Source organism: Barbus barbus, assembly GCF_936440315.1.
Source record: "Barbus barbus genome assembly, chromosome: 8".
In the NCBI taxonomy this organism is placed as follows: domain Eukaryota; kingdom Metazoa; phylum Chordata; class Actinopteri; order Cypriniformes; family Cyprinidae; genus Barbus; species Barbus barbus.
In genome coordinates this window covers 12,837,342-12,860,562 of record NC_136736.1, presented here as the reverse complement: position 1 = coordinate 12,860,562, position 23,221 = coordinate 12,837,342, and the positions used below count along the sequence as shown (strand labels likewise).

The 23,221-nt window shown below is 38.8% G+C and overlaps 1 protein-coding gene across 1 annotated transcript in view; it reads left to right on the top strand.

Annotated features, from left to right (window-relative positions):
* LOC306873438 (hedgehog-interacting protein-like) overlaps nt 1-22,825 on the top strand; it is a 34,528-nt gene extending 11,703 nt beyond the window's left edge. Inside the window, exons 5-13 of the mRNA XM_079422724.1 lie at nt 5,346-5,497; nt 6,287-6,460; nt 6,575-6,718; nt 7,223-7,344; nt 8,664-8,787; nt 9,330-9,460; nt 10,792-10,876; nt 19,891-20,039; nt 20,128-22,825. Of these exons, the coding sequence (XP_079278850.1) occupies nt 5,346-5,497; nt 6,287-6,460; nt 6,575-6,718; nt 7,223-7,344; nt 8,664-8,787; nt 9,330-9,460; nt 10,792-10,876; nt 19,891-20,039; nt 20,128-20,324 (1,278 nt within the window). The 3' untranslated portion in view covers nt 20,325-22,825. The remainder of the gene's footprint in view (nt 1-5,345; nt 5,498-6,286; nt 6,461-6,574; nt 6,719-7,222; nt 7,345-8,663; nt 8,788-9,329; nt 9,461-10,791; nt 10,877-19,890; nt 20,040-20,127) is intronic.
* Nucleotides 22,826-23,221: the final 396 nt, after the last annotated feature.

Genomic DNA, 23,221 nt, shown 5'->3' with positions numbered 1-23,221 from the left:
AACATTGCTGACATATCTGCCTCTTAAGAGGAACTAGCTCCTATTTGATATTCACGCAGCCTGACCTCCCACCATCAGAGAAGTCTGTCTCGCATAAATCAGGAAGCCTCACTGAAACCTGAAAGATCTGTTCATCATTTTGGTTTGGCACCTTCTCAGACGAAGCCGAGGTGGGAGAAATGAAGCACCCAAACAGAATAGAATATTTAAGGAGCACAATAACAACTTCTATGGATTTATTTCCATTTTTCCTCTCCTCCCACCACAAATCAAAACCTGAATGGAGGGTGATACGGATGCCAAAAATAGTGTTGGTGCAAAAATTGTATTATTATACAAATGTATTCTGTATGTGGGCTTCTATGTGTGTGGTTTGCTTGCTGTCAACCTGACTGCCAGCAGAGGAAACCTTGTGTTTGATTGTTGAGGATCAGTGAGAAAGGCTGAAATGTTGCCAGCTGTAGCGTTCGCTTACATGCATGTCTGTCAGTAGTATTTATGGCGTGTGTCACAACAGATGTTTATCTGCCCCCACAAGAACTGAAGTATTCTGTAATTCGAGAACATTTTGTTTAGCAAGTGTCCGGAGATGTAGGAAGAGACCTGCTTTTTGACAGGAAGTTTATGTATATTGCATACCTCCCATGGCTTCACGTATAAAAGGAGAAAGAGCAATTATGGAGTCAACATGCAACAGCCCCACAGGAAAGACCCCCAATGTGCCTTATCGTCATTAAACATAATTGGTTGTGGATAAAGCAATCATTATGACAATTAGAGTAAGCTCAAGCCCTGGCAGACCCCAAGAGTGCTATTCTGTCAAGTTTAGCCGTTATCATTCCGAGTCAGCTGTGTTTACTCGGAGCATCAACAGGAGATGTGGCCTTTGTGCCCGTGGAAGGCCTGGAGACCCGCTGGGACCCGACTTGGGCATGAAGGAGGATGATAGTGTTTTATCATGACTTTGATTCTAATGTTCTGTAGCTCCTTCAAGTCCAATCCCCTCACTTCCAGTTAAGCCAAACTGCTTGGAAACAATGCTCTGTCTACTTAAGGGAGTCTCCCAGAGCGCCGTGGGTGTTCTCTGATGAAACCGTATCTCTTCAGTCACTCACACACACACAAACTGTGTAACATTATCAAATATTCTGTGCTACTTGTGCTTCTCCAATTACTGACAGAAGTTTTGAACTGAAATGCAGAGACACTACTGATCATCTCCCCTTCCCTTTATCCTTACCACCTTTATAATGTTTTTTTTCATCACAGGAGGCTCAGTGAAGTTCTCATTTTTATTTTTTTGTCCAGAGGTATTGATAAAACACAATAACTTGAATGCACATCTTATAAGATGGCATGATTTTAATTTCTTAATTAAAATTCATTAAAATTCATTTTCATATCTTTTGGGGGGCATACAGTCTAAATGTCCTAATATAATAAATAAGAAAACCTTTTAATTGGTATTTTATGATTATTATTGTAGTTATTTAGAACAACAAAACATTTGAACAGACTTTTGTCCACCAAATCAAAGTAACGTTGATCACCAACCAGCAGAAACATGCAGAAAAAGCAGGAAATTATATGATAAAGAGGACACTTTCAGACACCTATGACTGTCAAGGTGAATAAACATCTTAAAATATTAGATAATTTGACCTTTTTTGATATTCATAAAAGAATAATTCATGCTGTTAAAAAATACAAACTATAGAAAACTCGCATTCATTCAAAATATAAGAAAATGATATTTTACTTTATAGTTACACCGCGTGACATTTTTAGAGTCATCGAAATGTTTTATAAATTATAATTTTTTTAAAACCATATGATATCAACATGCATGCAAAGAGCACATTCCTTAGAACTTGGTCATTTGATTTAAGTTAATTTTTTTATTTTCTTTATCGTAGACACTCTTGTTTGTCACTCACCCAGATGTCTCAATTCAGATCTTCCAAAGAAAATGTCAAAGATCAAACACCTAATGCCTTAATGGTTTTGACCCAGAGAAGGTTTGCCTTTTTGGCTTCTGCTGCATAGATCTAGCAAGGTGGATTGCACTGGCTACTGTGGAAGCATGTTGTAGGACTGCGCTCCTATTTGATTTATTGCAAACTACTTTATTACACTCTCACATCTGTGGCTGGTCTTCAAGCACAACCCTGCACCAGTCTGATTGGTTTCAACAAAGTAAGAGTACTATCAGCGGAGGCGCTTAAATAGTTAACTACCAGTTATCTATTTTGGGATATCTTGTAAACTCGTTACCGAGTTCCAAATGCCGAAAAAAAAGTCATACAGTGATCCTGAAGTGTAGAATTTCAGCGCTCTAAAGTGTTTATCTTCTAAACTATTTGTGTGAAAGAACCCTGATTCAGTTCATGTTGACGTGATAGGTACACAAGTATGGTACCGCTTTGCTGTTGTCCTTGCTAGACATAGTGAAGAAGACATCTGCACACAATGTGAGCGGAGTTCCATTGTGGTGTATCAACTAACTCAAGAGGTCCAGCTGCAAAAAACTATTTCTTGCTGAAGCAAATAGATCACAGCATGTTGTGCTCTCTGTCACTTGACACGCACAGCTGTTGAGCTCTTTCAGCCCGACGAGCAGGAGGGCTCTCGACTCTGTCAAAAAATAAGCATCCTAGCTTTGACAAATGAACCTTTTCCTCTCTCGTCCTTTGACTCTTTGAACAGTTCTCTTTGAGAAACGGCCTCTGCTTAGCTGTCATCTCACATAGCTTCCTGGCCGAGGTTTTGACTTCGCGAGGACCCCCAAGACAGGATGAGCACCTGTGATGGAGCCATTCAGAAGATTTGTGGATTGCTCTAGAGAGCTGCCGCTGCAATAAGTGAATGTTATCCTGCAATTCGATCTGCTCTTTTCACCGCTTGAAAGTGAGCGATCCTCACTCCAGCACTGTCACAGGATTAATGTGTGTTAACAGGTGGAGGAGGGGGATTTGACTTGGGTCTTGGGATTCATTGTGTTGAACTAAATGGAACTCTGAATTAGTGTGAGCATTTCAGATTGCCTTTGAGGTAGGCACGCATTGTTTTTCTCCAATCAGCTCGGGTGGAATGGCTCTTTATGTAGGATTGCCTGAGCCAATAAGGATCAAAAGGTGCTCAGAAACAATGTGCAAGCCAGGCCATGCATCAAGCCCTGAAAGGCAAGCAGCTGCCGATGGGGTGGATGGGGGTCCAGGAGGGGGGTGGTAGTGCTCCCTGTTCCTGTCTGCGAATACATCTGACCCCGATGTATTCTCACCAGCAATCTTTTCAAGAAGCTGTTACAACCTAATCTTCGTACTGTCAAAGCAACAGGCAATGCGCAAAATGCTAACAATAACATAGCGTTGAACCTCTGACCATGACGTTTTGAAGCCAGATTTCAGAGCTGAACTGTTCCTATCAACGTCAGCATGCTGCAAGGTTACCCTGATGAAGAAAAGTTCTCGTGGCTGCTTCAGTGGAACAATATGTGCCAGTGTTGCAACTAAGCAGAGGCTTGTACACATAGCCCTACATCTGCTATGATGGATGGAGGGAGAATATCATGAAGTTTGTCTTCTCTTAATTAAGTTTTTGTTAGCACCCAGAGGAACGGACCTGGAAAAATGACAGGGTTTTTTTGTGCTTACTTGTTGAAGGAGCGATCATTAGCAAAAGCTAATATTGCAGCTAATTTTGTTCTTTGGTGGTCCCTGGCCTGAGATCATACGACTCTCTGGAATTCTTAACTTGACCTGCTCCCTCTGTGTTTGTTTTGGGATTCAGGTCAGTGCATCAGGAGTCCAAGATGTTGAGAGGGAGTTTTCGGGGAAAGGAAGAACTTTTCATTCGAAAAAGCAGAGCATGGATAAATGATATCAACCTGCTGTTAACTCAACCCAACCTCATTTTGTGTTTGACTAATGTAGAACAGACATTTAATGGGTACCACAAAGTTTTGCTTGTGATTTCACTCTTTGTGGTCTACTAAAGTGTCCCCCTGAGTGTTATTATTCATGTCCCTACAGATCCAATTCGAATTCCTCCGGAGCATTACAGAGATGGAGCGCTAGCACTTGAAGCCTATTCGAAATGGATTACTTCAGCACAGCCCAACAGAGTCGCTCTGACCAATTTATGATCTGTATGTTTTGGCGTGTACTGTGAGCTGAACCACACCATTAACTTGAGCAATCCACAGAAGACCTCTCTTTGCTGAATTCCTGTGAGAAATCTAAAAGGAATGCCGCAGAGATGGCACAGCCAGCTAATTTCATGAAAACTCCATTTGTTTACTTATTTGACAGCCAATATCACTAAATTGTTAGTGTATGTGCTGTAATTAAGCTGGTGTTACGTCTTATCCCAAATCATTAAATCATAATCGTTTTTCAGGGACTTGGTTCAAAACTATTTGTTCATTCATTGGTTCATTCATGAGGCGTACGCTTAGCAATCTGTTCATTCATTTCATTTATGTTGCCAGAAGGAAAACAAAGTTGGAAAGATGAAAGGGAGTAAAGCCCAACTGTATTACTTTCCCCAGGAACTAAAGTGACATAGCTGCTTATTACAACAGGCTATGATGAGTGGACCACCAGAGTAGTGACAACTCATGTAGTAGCCTCCGGGATGAGAGGTTTTACCTATTACACAAGCAATTTCAATGTTTTCTAACTTGTTGCCAAGACAGTGGGAGTGTTGTTGTTTTTTGTTTTGTTTTTTCTGCCCATTCTTTTTCTTGCTTCTCTCAAATTTTGCACGGGTTTAAAAATAAAAAAGAGAGAGAGGGAAGAGGGTGGAGGAGTGGGGAGTGGGGGGGGGGGGGCAAAAGGAATCCTGGACTTTTGTGCTCTCTATGAACTGCGAGCGAGCTAATGAATTGTTTCAGCCACTCGGCACTGCATTCACGGATATCCCCCAAAGATTACACACACAAATCACTTGCACAATGGAGGCCGCAAGGAGGGCCTGGGCATCCCAGAGGAGCCTGGCCCCAAATACAAGCGCCTATAACCAAGACGGGGTTGTGATGAAAAGGTGGTGGTGGTGGTGGTGGTGGGGGGGGGGGGGGGTGTTTGCTTGAAGTCAAATGTTTTATAATCGTTTGTAATGCAGTACTCAAGGAGCGGGGAGGTAAGAAAAAAAAGCAAGGGGGCAAGAGGGCATGGGGTAACTGGCCCCCATATGGAGAGAGACCGTGATGGAGAAAGGCTGACAGAAAAAGGAGAGAGAGAGGGGGACATGGGGAGGCCCAGCTTTAGCTTTTTGCAGCCCAGCCCAATCTAAAAAAGGGACATAATTAACTTCTGGATTCTTTGTGTACCCCATCTGACTTGCAGGGAGGAGATGAAAGGGGCTTGCTAAGCCTTGCATTCCACCCCAATTATAAGAAAAATGGAAAGCTCTACGTCTCCTACACAACCAACCAAGAGCGCTGGGCTATCGGACCACACGACCACATTCTTCGTGTAGTCGAGTACACTGTGTCCAGGTAATGAGAAACCAAAACCTGACCAAGAACAGGGACTACTAACCAGAGCTGTAACCATCATAAACAATGGGGGCATGTGTCCTTCCTCATATTCAGATATTGTCAAACTGTCCGCCTTGATATTCCAAAGGGCAAAACAAAAAAGGGGGAAAAAAACCTGTTAAGGACAAAACCCTGCCCTACCCCAATGTCAGTTTGTGGTTACAGCCTTGGATCAAATACTTTACACATGGACACGTATATGCATAATGTTTGTTTTCCATGTGGTTTTGGATAAGTCATGAGAAGCCAAGCTCCTCATGAAATGCTTTCACTGACAGTGATGAATGTTTTATAGAGATATGTAATCACAACATATAATTATCACGAAGGCTGACATCCATTCTGATTGTGTTCGGCTCCCCAGCTGCGATGCAAAACACCCAGCATTAACAAACCCTCTAAAGTATACATTTTGTAAATTAACCTTTCAAATGCCAAACTAACCAGAGTCATCTGATTTAAACTAAATGTTTTTTGCATTTTCTGTGCTGATTTTTTGTGAATAATCACTTGTACTTTAAGTAACTATTAAATTAATAAATATATTTTGAAACTTTTTTTTAGATAATATATTAATTCAGTTTTGTATTTAAATGTAATTAGTTTTTTATTTTCTATGCTGGGATAGAGTCCCTGGGACCCCAAAAGTTTTTTTTTGTTTGTTTTTTTTCTAACCCTAGCAGCTCAGATAATGGATGGATTGATGGATTTAGGTTTATATATAAATGTTTTAATATTCGGTTTTAGGAAAAACCCAAACCAGGTGGACACAAGGACCACTCGGGTTTTAATGGAAGTAGCTGAGCTCCACCGAAAGCATCTAGGAGGGCAGCTCCTCTTTGGCCCTGATGGGCTTCTGCACATCTTTTTAGGTGATGGCATGATCACTTTGGACGATATGGAGGAGATGGATGGTCTGAGGTAAGTATTGAATGCTTATAGCTGTAATAAAACAGACATTAGTTATGAGTCAAACTATGTAGTAGTTATATAAGCATTGTTTCAAATATTTTACATGGTGTTTTTCTGCCTTAGTGACTTCACAGGATCTGTCCTTCGGGTGGATCTGGACACCGATTGCTGTAGTACTCCTTACTCTATACCCAGAAACAACCCCTATTTCAACAGCACAAATCAGCCCCCTGAAATCCTTGCTCATGGACTGCATGACCCAGGGAGGTAAGGTCAAACATTATAATGAATTTGAATTAAATCAAAAAATGGATTGTTAGATTGTTAGGGAAAGCTACTCTATGAATTCCTTTCATAATATTTTGGAACATGAATGTTAGAATTTGCACCTTTACATCAGTGAGCTCAGGCACTGATGTTGGGCGATGGGGTCTGGTTTGAAGTCGACATTCCAGTTCATTGGAGTTCAGGTCTGAGTTTTGTGCAGGCTAGTGAAGTTCTTCTGCACCAGATGCAGTAAATAATTTCTTTATGGACCTCAGTTTGGAAAAGCGCCCACCCAAACTGTTACCATAAAGGTGGAAGCACAGAGTTCTCAAGAATGTAACTAAGCATTACGATTTGTCTGGAATTAAGGGATGTTGCCAATCTTGCCTGTTAGGATGCCAACACATATACCGTATAATTAAATAAAGTGTCATAACGAATAGCAGTGTGGTTTACGCTGCTGCTGTCTTGCAAAATGCATTAAAATGGTATTTTGTGCTCTAGGTGTGCAGTGGATAAGCTGCGCATGGACACCAATGGGAGTCTGCTGATCCTGTGCACAGATACTGTTGGCAAAAATACGACAACAGGCAGGATCCTACAGGTCATCAAAGGGAAAGACTACGGTATGTCTGTTAGAAGTGACTGGTTTCTAAAAACATGATGGATTACTGTACAAGCAGAAAGGCTTTTCAACAAGCCAAATCGTTCCAACCAGGCAACCACTCAAGAAGTTCCTGTATTGTATTTCATAAAACATTAAATTCTCCCTCCATGTTCTGGTTATGAAATAATGTTAAGCTTTTATGCTGAGAACAGAATGTCTTCGATGGAATGGGGGTACGTTCCAAAAAGTGATTTAAGACTTTCCGTACAAACCGATCAACGCTTTATTCAAGAATACCATTACAACACTATCGTTTCATAACGTGAGAACACACTTTAAATATAAAATGCTTCTTTTAATGCCTGGGGACTTGAAAGCATATGTACAACTAAGTAATTTATCGCTGTCGAAGAGCGTTTATATGGTCATTTAGTACTTTGTTGAAACACAAAACGACCAGCATGGCAGTCCATCTCTCAATCGTGCTGACTAAGATCCCTAAATCAATACCAGAAGTGAATATATATTATTTCCTATGGCCAAAGTAATGGATTGGCTTTCTCGTACTCCTCCTTACACATTGGCATCAAACAAATATGGCTCTCTCCCAGCCAATGCATTTAAACCCCAAAAAGATTGCAAGTGTGCCAAATTGACCCAAACTCCAAGCCATTTACGATGTTAAACCATCACCATGGTGAATGACTTACTTCATTAAATCACATTTTATTGTTTTACGAGGCTCTGACTGTAAGGTTATAATACTGGCCATTCCCTAAGCTGCTGTAATCTTTGTAGCCATACAAACTTAAACAAATATACACAAACACTCAATAGTAATTGTAGGATTACCTCACCCTTTCCTCTCGTGTCCTTTTCCTAATCTATTTGAGCTATAATGTGAACATAGCAGTGCTTAATAAGGACATTTAGTGAAATGAACATAGCCCTCCATATCAAGTTTACATAGCGTTTTTATAACCGTCTGGGGAATAGCTAATTAAAACCAGCCTGTGTGAAGTGCTAATGGTCTCTTGACAGATTGTGGTAAGCATGGATATCCCTTACACAAACAATGAAAACTGTTATTATGGGGATAAATCAACTTTGCGACACACGTAGGATGGTGATTTAAGACATCTAGTAAAAAAGTGTAAAATTGAGTTATCTAAACAATGCAGATGATTTCCGTTTACTCATTTGAATTTGTTTAAGCTCAAATAACCCATATCTCATAAAAATAACCTAAAACTCATAAAATGTACAACCACATGTCGACTTGTTACCTTGCTCTGCTTTTCTTTCTTGATGGTGAGTTGTTGGTGTGTCTGCCCACAGAAAATGAGCCATCTATGTTTGATTTCGGGTCAAATGAAGGTGCCGTCCCAGTTGGTGGATTCATCTACCGGGGATGCCAGTCAAGAAGACTTTATGGAAGTTATGTGTTTGGAGACAAAAATGGGTATGTTGTGTTAATATAGGAAGTTATAATTATTAATTATGCAAAATTACTTGGTATATCCCTAGAACAGTCAGACAAAACTGAATAGTTATGCTTCCAAAAAACAGATATTGAACTTCCATTTTCATATTGCTCCGCTTTGGGTTTTTGTGGTAATTGTTAAACTGAGAATGGAAACTGCCATCTTTCCTGTGTTATTGACTGTGCCAGCACACACATTATCCATATACCCCAATGATGAAAAGTAGCTTTTTCAGGGTAAACTGATAGGGGTTTTCCTGCCAGGTCAATGGGCGCTGGTATATGTTTTTCACACTTTACGCAGGTTTATAATTCATCCTCACTATCAGCCTGCCTTTTTGTCAACAGTGAGAGATAAACTGTATAAAGTAATTTGTTCCTGGAAATCCAAAGCAGTAAATTATGCCTGATGTTTTGTCATGTAATTTTGTGTTTTGTGAAAAAAATAAAGGTGTTCACTCAAGTTTGCTGGGTAGACAGAGAAATGACATTTTTAACCCCTGACTTTATGATCGTTACAGGAACTTCAGAATTCTGCAGAGGCCTTCAGAAGACAGGTCGTGGCAAGAGAAGCCTCTTTGTCTTGGTACTAGCAGTTCCTGTGGTTCCTCGCTGGTCGGCCACATCCTGGGGTTTGGCGAAGATGAATTAGGTCAGTGAGCTCTCAAAAAGCTTTACGTGTGTTCGTTTCACCACACATTTTGTGTGCTTCTGTCATAACCTTTCTTCGTGGTTCTGTCAAGGTTAAAACTATTATGCAGAAGATGCATTGTTAATTTTTTTCTTTTTTTAATTGAAAGAAATTAATGCTTTTATTCAGCAAGGAAGCATTAAATTGATCAAAAGTGACAGTAAAGACATTTCAAATAAATGCTGTTCTTTTGAATTTTCTATTCATCAAAGAATCCTGGAATGCACATTTTAAAAATATATTAAAGTAGAAAACTCTTATTTTAATCACTTTATTATATAATTGTAATAATATTTCACAGTATGTCTGTTTTTACAGTATTTTGATCAAATAAATGCAGCTTTGGTGAGCATAAAAAGCATCTGAATATTTGAACAGTAGTGTAGCTACAGGCATTTCTTATAAGGACTAAAGCAAAAAAAATTTGTTTAGTCCTTGACAAGGTCTAATGAAGTGATCATTTTACATTAGAATGTGTATACCGTAGTCACAGGAAGGAGAAAAAAATGGCTTCCGAATCCAAGAATCATATGAATGATACAAAACAGAAAGAAACCCAATCCCTTGTCCTACCTCCCATTTTCAAATATCTTTCCTCCAAGGAACATTTTACTATGACACAGTACTCCTTTAGTTTCCTGACAGATTACTTCCTCTTTTTTGCTGCTAACAGACTGTACAATTGGAAATCAAAGGTCAGCACAATCCATCAGCATATAGGGTTTACATGTGCAATCTCCTCCATTTCCTTAGTTGTTCTTTCAACATTGATAACAACTGATTTCTCGCTTACTGGAATGGTAATGGGGGTCATTTTTATGTGACCTTGATGCTAACCCCTCCAACAGTGCCTTGCCAAAGCAAAGTTATGCCCACTCACTGCTGCTAGGCTGTACTCTCTGCCACCATGTAATATCCCCACAGCTCAGTGCATCACAGGGAACATAAACTCTCGAATCCAAACACCAGGTCAAGTGTGACAGAGAATAAATCTCATGCTTTGCCAAGAGTGGGCCTCTGTGAGGGAGAGATAGCATTTGTTGCTGATTTGTAAGAGGGATTCAGTGGAAGGCTGTACTGGAGACCCACATGGCAGTCTCTTGACACATGTTTACAATCTGTGCACAGTGCTGCAAGCTTGCTCCTCATTAAATTACTTGCATGACGATTTAATGAGCCCCTCTCAAAACCCTCTCATGCACCAGTGTCAAGTGCAACGAGTAGGAAGTAAAGAAGGTGAGAGAAGACAAATGAGATCCCTGAAACACCTACATGTTTTCTATCTTCTGCAGGTGAGGTCTACATCCTCGCTTCCAGCAAAAGCACGGCGATACAGTCGCACAACGGAAAACTCTACAAGTTGGTGGACCCTAAAAGGTGCGTTGAGCTTCGAATACACAGAGCAGCATATTGTATACAACTGAGTTTATGCAACAGCCTCTCTGTTTTTCCATTTTCATTGCTCGCATGTGAAATATGTGATGTTACTCCTGAGCAATGCTAATATTGAAACTCACATAATTAATTCCATTTTTATTCCGCTTTACAAAACATCCCCCGGTATTCTTCTTACGTGCTATGGTTTGAACATCTGCGTGGTTAGTTCATGTCAAGAGAGAATGTTATTTTGAAGAATGTTACAACTGAATTTGTTCATGCAATGAAAATCAATGGGATCCAAAACAACATTTGTTGACTCTCGTTGTGTGGACACTAAGATGTCTAACAATATATCTTTCTTTTGTGGGTGAGTTAATGATGACAGCATGTTCATTTGTGGGTGAATTATCCCGTTAAAGCACTACTCGTTTTCGCTCACAGACAAGGACTCTAGCTTCCCTTAAACAAATCATCACACAACTGCCGGTCTCAGCCAACACAAACCTCAGCTATAATTGGAGAGTAAGCATACCATTTCCAAATGTTAGTGTAACGTGTTTCTAACACCAACACAGTCAAGGTGGCTCGGACACAGCGCTGGTTAACTAGCAAGCCTGTGTGGTCGTCGGTTGGGTGTTTTCCTTGCTTTGACAGGACTTACACACCTGTCTTCAGCAGAGGAAATGTTTTCCTTGGGAACCTTGAGTACATTCATATGCTGGCGAATCTGCAGCCGAACAAAATTGATCCAATTGACATACATGTGCACCGGTTCACGGCGAGAGATTCAGCACATGTGAATGGAGTTGGTTAAAGGATTTAATCATTTCTGTATGCTAGTGGGATTTTTTCGATATGGCGTAATTTAACCCGTGTGTTTTACACCACTAAAAGACACTTTTACGATAGATCTTGAAAATATGTCGTTCTCACCAAGCCAAGTACATATGAAAGGCATATCATCTATTAGAAATGAGCAGATGAATTCCCACGTAACAACTGCCAAAAGTGTTTGCATTTTTAATAGATCAAATATTTAATCTCCAGAAAAAAGGGACATTACAATAGGCAATAAGTCTCTAATTCAAACCAATCCCTCATGAAACTTGTTTTTGTGCTTTCTACGCTATTCAAAGTCCTTTTACTGGACCCTTTTACACCATGAGAGCTCTATAACTTACCCTCAATTATCAGGTGAAATGATTCAAAACTTTAAACTATAACTAAATTATTCAGATCCTAACCAATTTTATAATTTTGCTGAAGTACAATTGAAAATTACACTTGAAATGTGCTTATTTAGTCTGTGATGTGTCAAATCATCTCACATTTTAATAAATCCACCTTGCAATAGTATCAACTCTTAGATGTACTACTCAATGGTCATATGCCTCTGAGGAATTGCATTACATGAAAAAAAATTCTCCATATTCTGAATAAAAAAAAATCATTTATAATATGCATCCTTATTTAAGTGAGGACTGAAGTCTAAACGAAAACTACAAGCGTTCCAGGGAAAAGTACAATACAAGTGATTATCCAAGAGGTTCAACTATCTGGATGTTGAAGCCACCCAGACACTGGCTACAGTAGGTTGTTCCTCAAAACTCTCCATTCAAACAAGAAGCAGAAAGGCTTATGATCACTTTGAAAAGCTACAAAGTTCAATTCCTAAGAATTACATAGAGGTGCTCCAGTCAATTATAAGATAAGAGTTCTTTGTAACACTGATAGGTATAGGGGACCACGAGACGGCACATCTGAAGTTTGCCTTAGTAGTGGCCCTGTTGCAGTTGTGCTCCAGATAAGGCCTAGATTCAAAGCAATATATGTGTGGTGCAAATCTAACACTGCCCACATCTTAGTGTATGCTATACCTGCAGTGAAGTATGTTGGTGAACACCTCATGGGGGCTGTGTTTCATCAACAGGAAATCTTGTTAGAATAAAAAAGAATATGTATCAACACTATTTTCAGAAATTCCAGTAACAAAATTGTTAGTGCCCTATAATGACCTAGTCTAAAGGCCCGTTCACACCAAGGACGATAACTATAAAGATAACGAAAAAGATATAGTTCTAAAAATCGTTCTCAATATTAAAGAATAGCAGAGTATCCCTATTTTAAAATCCCCTTACTCAAATCAGGCTGTTCTGAGATTCCTGTCAGAATGATGTAGTTCTGCACAGGCCGCTCCCACAATAGTTGATTGACAAGGCCGTCTTACCTTAGACCCACCCTGAATGAGCTGAGAGCTGTCCGCCGTTGTGTTGACTCCAGTGCAGGGGAAGACAAGATGTCTCCAATTAAGTGATTGAGGTGTTTTGTTGTTTGATGTAGTATTGAATATAGCAGTCGTCAGTTACTCCCGACATCTGAGCCGCTGAAGACGCAGAGGATTAACGTTACATTCGTTTTGAAGGGATTGCGCAGATCCATGATCTGGCTAAATGCATCTATGTTCGCACGAATCATTTGCAATCCAACTTCGTCTACATAAGAAGTGAGTATAAGGGGTTTTTATGAATCTTTGCAAATCTCCTTTCCTAATAATGTGCTAGTTAGCAAGTTTGGCGGCTGGAGTTTACAGTCTGCTCGTCACGCCACGGAAGAGAGGGGCGGGGTCAGCAGAGTTATTAGCATTAAAGCAACATGGCCTAAAAAACGGCTTGCTGAAAACAGCTGATTTTGACAGGCTAAAAAAGTTTTTTTTAAAAAGGTACTATTGAGAAATTTTAAACAAAGTATGTTATAGACTTTTCATTAAGACCCTAAAGAATCATATCAACTTGTGGAAAATAGACATCTGATGACCCCTTTAAAATACATAAAATATGTATTGAATCAGTATGCAAACTATGAAATCAGTTAAAAAAAAAAAAAAGCAGATATCACAGAAACCAATATTTGTATGTAGGATTTCAGCAAGAATTGAGAGAAAATTGCTTGAAGGTCTGAATATTTTTGTGAGGCACTGTATACCCAGGTGACGACAGTGCCACCCAAGTCTAATGCTATTAATTACCACAGATGTTTCCATGAGTCTCCTTAAACAAGGCCCCTCAAACTTACTTTATTTATGTTTTCTGGCATTGCCGCATTTTTCCAAAGAACAATTCTTTCCACAATTGATTGGAGTTGTTTAGTCTGTTGGACCTGTGGTGTTGGGTTCACTGTTTTATGTATCATGTCACTTTTTGTGATCTAATTACCAAATAAAAGAGGTGATATAACATTTGTGAGTGACTAGCACTGTCAAGTGGGGTGGTCCAACATTTACATTTCTAGTATCTACATTTACATATTTTCTGCACCTTTTAACCTTTGCGTTCTGGCTAGGGCTGAGGGCTTCAAAATATCTACTGTGTGTTTGGAATATGATCTACCACATTGCGTTTTTGGGTTGTGGAACTGTGGGGTAGGGCAGAAAGCATAAAATATGTAATAGAATATCATATCAAATGAAAGTCAAATGTTTGAGATATTGCAGTAAACCTCACTGGGATGACTGCACCCATCTGAGTTTGTTTTGCAGTCTGTTAATGTAGAATAATAAATAAGTCAACGCACACTGAAATGTACACGTATCGAAGTCCAAGGTGGACAAGAGAGAGACTGTTGGATTGTTTATTGGCTGGTGGCAATAACTGAGAAGATTCCAGTAAGTGAGCTATTTATAATTTGTTTTTTCTGTAATATTAAATACAAACTAGCGCACATCCTCAGTTTTATTCAGTTTTATTAATGGTCCAGTATATGCAATGTTGAAATGTTTGTTATCTCAGTAGGCATACTCCCTGTCAGCAAAATTTAGCCCAGCAAACAAATTTTACCCCATGTAAGCTACCACAAATGAGAAGTTCATAGCGATTCTTTTGGCAGATACAGTCTGTTCTGACAGCTGAATGGCAGCATCTCAACATTTCAGTATAAATCAAAGAATGTTTGAAGAACACATCTCGTTGTTTCATCACCAAAAAAAGATGTAAAGAGTGTTACTTGAGTGATTTCTGAAATGACCTTTATTCATTTTAGAACCACAGACCTGAAGATATATCAGAGAGAAAACAAATATAAGTGTATCTCCCATGACTTTGGATTTTGTTGTCTGAATGTGTCAAATAGGTTCTTTAGATGCACTTTTCTGTAGCAATATAGAGGTAACAAATTCCTCTAGGCTTAAGTGTGTGTGTCAAGAGCAGGATATACAAACACTTTCAAAAAATGCTCACATTCTCCTGGTCCCCATCTCTCACAAGTCTCCTTTATTTCATGGTCTCTCCTAAATCTCTCCTGCTCACAACCATGTTCCTCCCCTTGACAAAGACCTTTAGGGGTGGTACTGAATGGCCTACAGCTACAATACACAGTAAATTTTTTGATACAATGTAACCACAAAGAGGTACTAACAAAAGAGAGAGATGACAAAAAGGACAGAGGAGTCACACAGAGTGCCTAGATGAAGGCTTTTTTATGCTGTGTTCATTGGAACACCCCTCAGCTCTTCACTCCTCTACCCGTGTGCTTGCTTTCATCAAATAACTCAACTTGTTGGCTTTGATAGTAAGAAACAGTTAAGCCAAGAGATATTAAACTGTCTCCTGAAGAAAAGCTCAGAGCTACTGGAGTCATTACCCATTCTGCAATTTCACAGAAAGCATCACAGATTTCCACAGAATTGGACCACCCATCATTCACCAAATTGTACAAGTCCCCCACCCCATTTATGAAATATTTTGGCTTAATAATTTTGTTTTCGACTACCAATAAGTGTCTAGTACTGTTTAACACATCTAAATCGATTCCACAGAATTACACACATTTACAGCATTAAAAACACCCAAAAACATAAATTTCTCAATTCCAGTGTAGATGATTTCTGCCTAGGTAGATAGTGTAGAACAGGGATTGGGATCATGGCTGGCATATTGTGCCAAACAGCCCTTGGATGGACAAAAAGAGAAGTTGAGCATGTGTTCAACCTCCCATTCAAGCTACAGGACAGTCTTAAACTAATAAGCTGGGGCGTTCTTTTAATTTATCAGTCTGTGTTTTATGCAAGTGGCCTCACAGAGCTGATACATTCCCACAGTGCCTGTTGACCCAGCTGTCTTTGTCAAGTGCCACGGCAGCAGGTGTTGTTTTCACGGCCACCCTGCCAGTAATACAAACTGTTTAGTAGTGCCGCTGACCCCGACGTCATTAACAGTGTTAGTCCAATCCTCTGGGGAGTGCCTCTTTCTCTCCATTCCCTCCCTCCCTCTTTTTCTTTTTCACTATCCATCTCTTTCTTTCTCTTCCTCATCTTTTCTGTCTCTCTCTGTTTTTTAACATCGTAACAGCCTGTCACAACAACACAAAAAAACAAACAAAAAAAAAACAAAGTGTGGATGAGAGACAAGGGAGACCTGAAATGGGTGCTGAAAGTGGTTGAGGGGAGCATGGGAACTGCACCCCCAATAGACCCCCCAGCACATCCTGCCACAATTCCCTTGTTACCACCCTATTCCTGTCATCAGTCACTGAAGCTGTCAGTGGTACTCAGAGGTCCAACATCCCTCTCTCACATAGACACTCTCAAGGCTGGTTCATTCAATGCTGACAAACAGCGACATTCCAACGATTGTTGGGTTTCATCAATCAGTTTGTTAAACCTGATGGCATCTGTTTTTACCAAATTAACATCAGTTGGTCCAAATTTTTTTTTTTTTTTTTTTTTTTTTTTTTTTTTTTACAAATTCCAACAAACACTGACATAAGACGTAATTGCAAACCCTTGTCATAACTGAGAGGTAAGCATCCCTGCCAGCTCTATAGAAACAACTGTGTATAGCTTGCCTCCCCTGAACCCATTGAGTTTTAATAGACCCCTAAAGCATGCGGTGGGATTGGTGGGGGGTAATTGAGAATGATTGGGGGAAAGTCACATGAGAGGAGGCAGTGCCTCGTGATATGATTGGATATGACTGGTTATGATCGGCTGTGATTGGTTCATGCGATAAATTGCCGCCTCTTGTGTTTGTGCGTGCTCCGCATTCGCGAATCAGTCTGAATGAACAATATAATGGCATTAATGGGAAGACTAATAAAAAAGCAAGTGAACAACTCACACATATGTATCACCACTTTGTCAAAATCAAACTTCAAATGGCCTGAAAACAAGATCTGTGGGTTTTTTTAGTGAGCAAACAGCTTGTTGAAATTAAAGATACATCTTGGCATCTGTAAGCAGTGTTTATCCAGCTCTGATGATTGACGATCCGAAAATAAGTTTTACTATTAAAAAGAAAAGCTGAACATCAGTTCATAAATAAAATATATAATTGTTTAAATAAAATGTATTGTTTAAATTGTTACTGCCTTGAGTAGTTATTTTGGAATACATGTAAAAGGTAACACTTTTAATGGTCCCTTTTGAGCATTCTGTTGACAATTTTAACTTTGCACCTACATGTCATTAGTAGACATTACACAGCCTACATTAGAGTATTAGTAGACTGTCTGCTTAATATCTGCTAACTCTTCATTGTGATGGTGTTTCAACAGACATTCTGCTGACTATAAGTAACTTTGCAAGTACATGTCAACTTAATCTAATAGTCTAACTTAATCTAATAGTCTACTAACACTCTAGTGAGACTTAGTAGATATGTTTGTGCAACGTTACTTATAGTCAACAGAATGTGTTAAAGGGACCATCAAAATGAAGTGTACAAAGCCTAAAAAATTAAAATAAAGCCTCCTCATTTCAGAACACCACTGCATGACACTAAAATACTATAAATTTGTAATATTTATTCCATATTTTATATATCATGATAGTAACAATTAAACGCAAGTAGTGATAGTTTCTTCTGCATTATGACATACTGTACATCAGAGTGAAACAGAATTAAAAAAGCAGGATGGAGACTTGGTTTTGTCCATCAGATGTTGATTGGATGCAGACTAAGTGATTGGATAATCCAATTTATATACAACTAATTACAATAATTATGATTTAAAAAAAAAGATGCAAGTCAATAAAAGACACACGCAAACACTAATTGTTCATAACAAGAGCAATGATATGCATTTAGGAAATTAGAAGCTAACTGGATGCAGTTAATTTTGCCTGTAGACCAGTAGATTGGTAATGAGATGGCAACTGAAGTGTTGATTTTTATCAGTAATGTGTTAGCCGTTAGCAAAAAAATAATCATTATTTCACGCTATTGCTTGTGCCTGATGTTGCCTAAGCCCAGACTATACACACTTCATAAAAGTCAAGCTTAAAATGGCTTACTTGCCTACTTGCTAGTCTCTGTGCATTAAACGTAAGTATTTTAACATAGGAAAAATGACACACTTCAGCTTTAAACGCTCAGATTCCACCTCCATTCTTTCCACAACCCTCATCGTTAAGCACAGAATCATTGGCCACTTTTCCCATACGCCACCTTTAGTGAGATACACAGGATATGAACTCACCAAGAGCTCTCCAGCCTGTTTCCCATACAGTTACTGCTTCACTGAAGTCCAATTACAGTGTGTGTGTGCTGGCCTGTTGGGTATGTCAACAGCCCTGCTGCTCACTAATAGACAGCCTTGAAGAGATTTGCCTGGCTCATTAAGCAGTGTGTTTAGCTGAGTGAGGCATAAGAATGTTTGGAGAGCTGAACTTCAGGACAGGTTCATCACAAACCACTTAGTTTGACACTGAGGTTTTGCATTTGAAATCCATTACGCACAAAAGCGTTATTGTTTCCAGATTTTGCCACACAGAGCCCGAATTTTGATGGGTTATTGCAGGAATTATGCACAAACTGTTCATAGTGCAGGAAATTTCCATCCACTTGAATGTAGGTGTGGTGTAATGTAAGGGTGTTGGTGAGAATTAAGTAATTCACAAACATGAACTAATGAAATCAGTAATTCTGTCTTTCTGTCTATATTCATATAAAAACTGATCATCTTTTTCACATTTACAGAACTTTTGCAGTAGATGGACTGCCAATTGAAACCTAAATAAATGTGTTTCTTATAAGCTTAAGCTGCGGTATAACATATTACAAACACTAATTTCACAGTACAATACATTTTGTCAGTTACTTGTTTTTTAAAGACTTTAAAATAAATTGTAATATAAATAAGTAAACTATACTATAAATAAGTAAATTAAATATTTACTTGTACTCTTAACAACCAGTTTAAGTAATTACCATTGGTTTATTTTGTATAATGTGTCTGTGAAGCAAGAGTATATAAAAAGATCAGCATATGATTACATCACACAAACAAGTGACTGTAAGTAAATAAAATACAGTATTTTTACAGTAATAAAATTAGAGGTGACAGTTGAGAAAGTCTCTGTTTGAGACAGACAAATATTTGTTAGTCTGTGTAGGGATTCACAAATATAAAAATTCTGCTCAATTTGGGCTTCACATATAATGTACTTAATACACTTACTGTATTAAATTAAATTGCTTTGTTTAATAGTTTTAATATTAAAGAAACATGTAAAAGATCTTAAATATCGGTATGTTACTGATATATTGTGCATCTTTATCTTTGCGATTAAAGTATCCACTCAATTGCTGAATCTCATTTCAAATGCTGCATTGTATTTGTCGATCACATATGTAATTGAGAAAATCTCATTTAAGAAAAGTAACTGATAGATTGCAAAGAAAGAAATAACAGTCAGTTTTATTACGGTTACTTTTCTTAATTAAGACATCATTGATGATGCATGCAGCTTACAAATGTGACCTCCAGAGGACGCAGCCTCTAAAATGAGACGCAGCTCATATTTCAAAAGTTAGCGTGACCATCCCATGATAAAACGACTCTTTGTCTCTAAACAAGTTTTCCAAATGTAAGCTTGTTTATGAAATACTTCCCTGATTAATACACGTTTCCGAGCTTGGCAAGTGTTTAGTTCGTGATCTGCAAGGGAAAATATGTCAGAGTGTAGGGTGAGAAAAGCAGACCTTTAGTTGACCATCAATGCTCTGTGACTCATGCAGGCCACAGGTCCCTAAGGAGTGCAGACGGCCAGTAGAGGATCCAGAGATGCTAAGCACCGCTTGCTCCCGTGAATGCAAGAATGGCCACTGTACACCAACTGGCAAGTGCTGCTGCAGTTCTGGCTGGGATGGCCCCTTCTGCTTACGAGGTACAGAGCTAATAAGAGCAATTTATCTGTGTCAAAGTTGGTTAAACTTCCAACCTTTTTTAACAGCTTCTATGTTTGTCATTCGCAGCCAAATGTGAACCGGCCTGTCGCAACGGTGGGGTCTGCGTGGAGCCCAACAAGTGTCTCTGCAAGGAAGGTTTCTCTGGCAGCCAGTGCGAGAAAGGAGACCAAGGGACACGAGGGGACGGTGAGAAAGACAGCATCCTGGAGCACATCATTGACATGACGTCTTACCTGCTGGACCTCACCAGTTATATTGTATAAAAAGCAGGGCAGGATGAAAACGTGCTCTTCACCGTTTGGCAGACTAAACGTTAAGGAGGCCTTTCAAGAGTTTGCCTTCAGGACACCATCCCCAATCTCCAGCTGCCCCTTACCTGATCCTCCTCTCCCACCACTGTTTCATGAGCCACAGGCTTTAATCTCCATGCTCCCCTACACCATCTGCACTCCCACCCCTATGCACAAATACACACGGAAAACAATAACAGGGTGGCCAATGGAACCTCAAGGCACATAGCTGAAGGGGTCGCATGTTGGAGGTCCCACGCAGGGCTCCCCGTTTTTTACTGCTGGTATGGTGTGTAAAGTCTGGTCCACTTTAAAGTCAAGTGTCCCTGCAGGTGGACTCGCAAAGCACTGGTAGCCCCACATGAGACCAACTCGGATGTTCGGTCCAATCCCAACATGGGCACCGGTTTGTACTACAGGACTAATTGGGATTTTAGGGAGTCAAGAATAGCAACACTCATTTAGGAAAATCAGATGGACAGTCTACCAAACTGAACTGAACCATTAAGAAAATCACTGCCATGGATTCACAAGTTGTTTGAAGAACGGAGAGGAAGTAGCTGTCAATTCAGCCGCAAAACCATACAACAGACTTAGTCTTATCCAGAGGGTCTGTGTATAACTGGAGAATCATTATGATGGGACTAGATGCCAGTTTACATGCAGTTTAGAAACGGATCTGCTCAAATGTCATCCGTATAATTACTGAAACGCTCAGTGAGTCAGTATCCCATTGACGTTTCATTTAGATGAAAACGTCAAGTGAAATGTAAATCTATTAGAATGTTTGGACAGTCACTTTGATTACATTAATTTAATGCATTAGTTGGAGATGACTGGTTAAGAGGTAACTGCTCTGGTTAAAGTTGCAGTATCAGCTATATTATTTTCCAATAATTCCAATAGTTGTTCATGACCATGCACGCTGCTTTCATTGCAAATTGTATATCTTATCATATTTTAAAATGTTCATGTATCTTCTTTCTGTGTGATATCGAGCACAGAATCTTGTTTTTTCTTCATATGGAAAATCCTCTTAAGGTGATTTTAGAAAATACTATAATATTTTCACAGATTATTTGACTCACAATGGGAAGCTTCATTTTTAATGTTCTCCATATTTGTTTTCTAAACACCAAACTATATTCAGTTTTGTCTTAACAAAAGGGAACAAGACTGGTGACTGGTGTACATTTCATATAGTACAGATACGTACTTCTTAGATTTGCCATTGTTTTAATAGAGGAGGGTTTATTTTTTTAAGGAATAATATATGGGAGCGGAGCAGTTTTACATTAAGCCTGTAAATTAATTTGATGTATTTTACTAGATACTTACACAGGTCTGTTGACGATACAACATCTATAAAAGTCTAATTTAAAGCTATAACATTGTTCTCTTACTACAAGAGTGCTTTGACAGAAAAAAACTTAAACATAGATCTTTCCTTCTGAATATTTGATGTTTCTCTAAAACAAGGCTCAAGCTATAATTTTAGAGCCAGTTTTATTTCCCCCCGACCTGCTCATGAATGACTAGAAGAGGATGTTAAATGTAGTCTATGATATCATCAAGACCCCATAGTATCCTTTCAAAAACTGATGCTTTTTAGAGCGAATTGTTATTGGTTGAGCGCTATCCAGTAGAATTAGCAAAATGCACTCTAACTCTGATAGAAATGTTCCCATACTTCATCTTTTTTTTCTCTCTGAATAAAATGCAACCACATTCTGTTCAACTTTAGAATTTAGAAATTTGTAATCAGAGAGGTCATAAATATTACCCAGCTTTTATTGAGCCTGTTTTTGATGTGATTTTTGTCATTGAAAAGTTACAGTCCCCTCTGAGATCAACAGGTGTATTATATATAATGGCTTATTCCTCCTGAAGACAAGTACATTAACAACAACCCCCACATGTTTATGACTTTCTATTCAGTGCATTTTAACATTCTTTGTTATATGTAAGGAATCCATGCTGTAAATCTACTCTATAATTTTAGCACTTAATGTGAAACCTGCATTGGAGCTGCTGGGAAGGTGTCATGTGAATAGAGTAACCCTGATTATTTTATTATTTAAGTAGTTATGCCTTAAAGTTATTTAAGTTGTCTACAATGTTTGTACTGTTGTATGTGAAGAAATATGGTCATTTATTGTAAATAACTAGGTTTATCTTGGGTTCTTCTCAGAAATATCAATATGTTTATTAAAGTGTATAGCATGTTTGAGAACTTAATGAATGACTCCTTTATTATGCTCTAAAATTTGTTCTGATATGTGATGTAACTCACCATGGGTGTTTTTCATAAATGTTTTACTACATGAATCTATATTATATCAGCTTATAGTGTCTTTATAGTTTCACAAACATGCATATTTTTTGTTTTCCCGGTTAAACTAAGGAAAAATTATATTTTGCAGTAAAAACAAGGTATTAGATTTTACATTAAATTTGTTTAGTGCTGGGAAGTGTCTAATTGTTTTCAATTTTCTTCTTCCGTTATGTTACTGGGGACAGAAAGGTGCATTGAGATGTTGCCAAAGAGCTCAACATGACTCTTAAGGTCCTTGCACACCGAGTCCGAAATTTTCGTATGCGTTTTTTTCTGTTTTTTCTTTTGTCATCCTTTCCTATCAAAATGCTTGCTACTGATGCGAAAACGCAGAAAATCGAACCTGATCCAAATTTTTTTATGACGGACGAATGTTTCAGAGGAAGTGTGTAAGCGTGATTGACACAACGTGAGGTCGTATTTATTTTTTAACGTGTGAAAATTTCGGACGCAGTGTGCAATGACCTTTAGTCCATCATTTTCCAGTGTTCATCCATTGTGGAATGCCAATCACTTCTAAGTCACTTCTGTCACA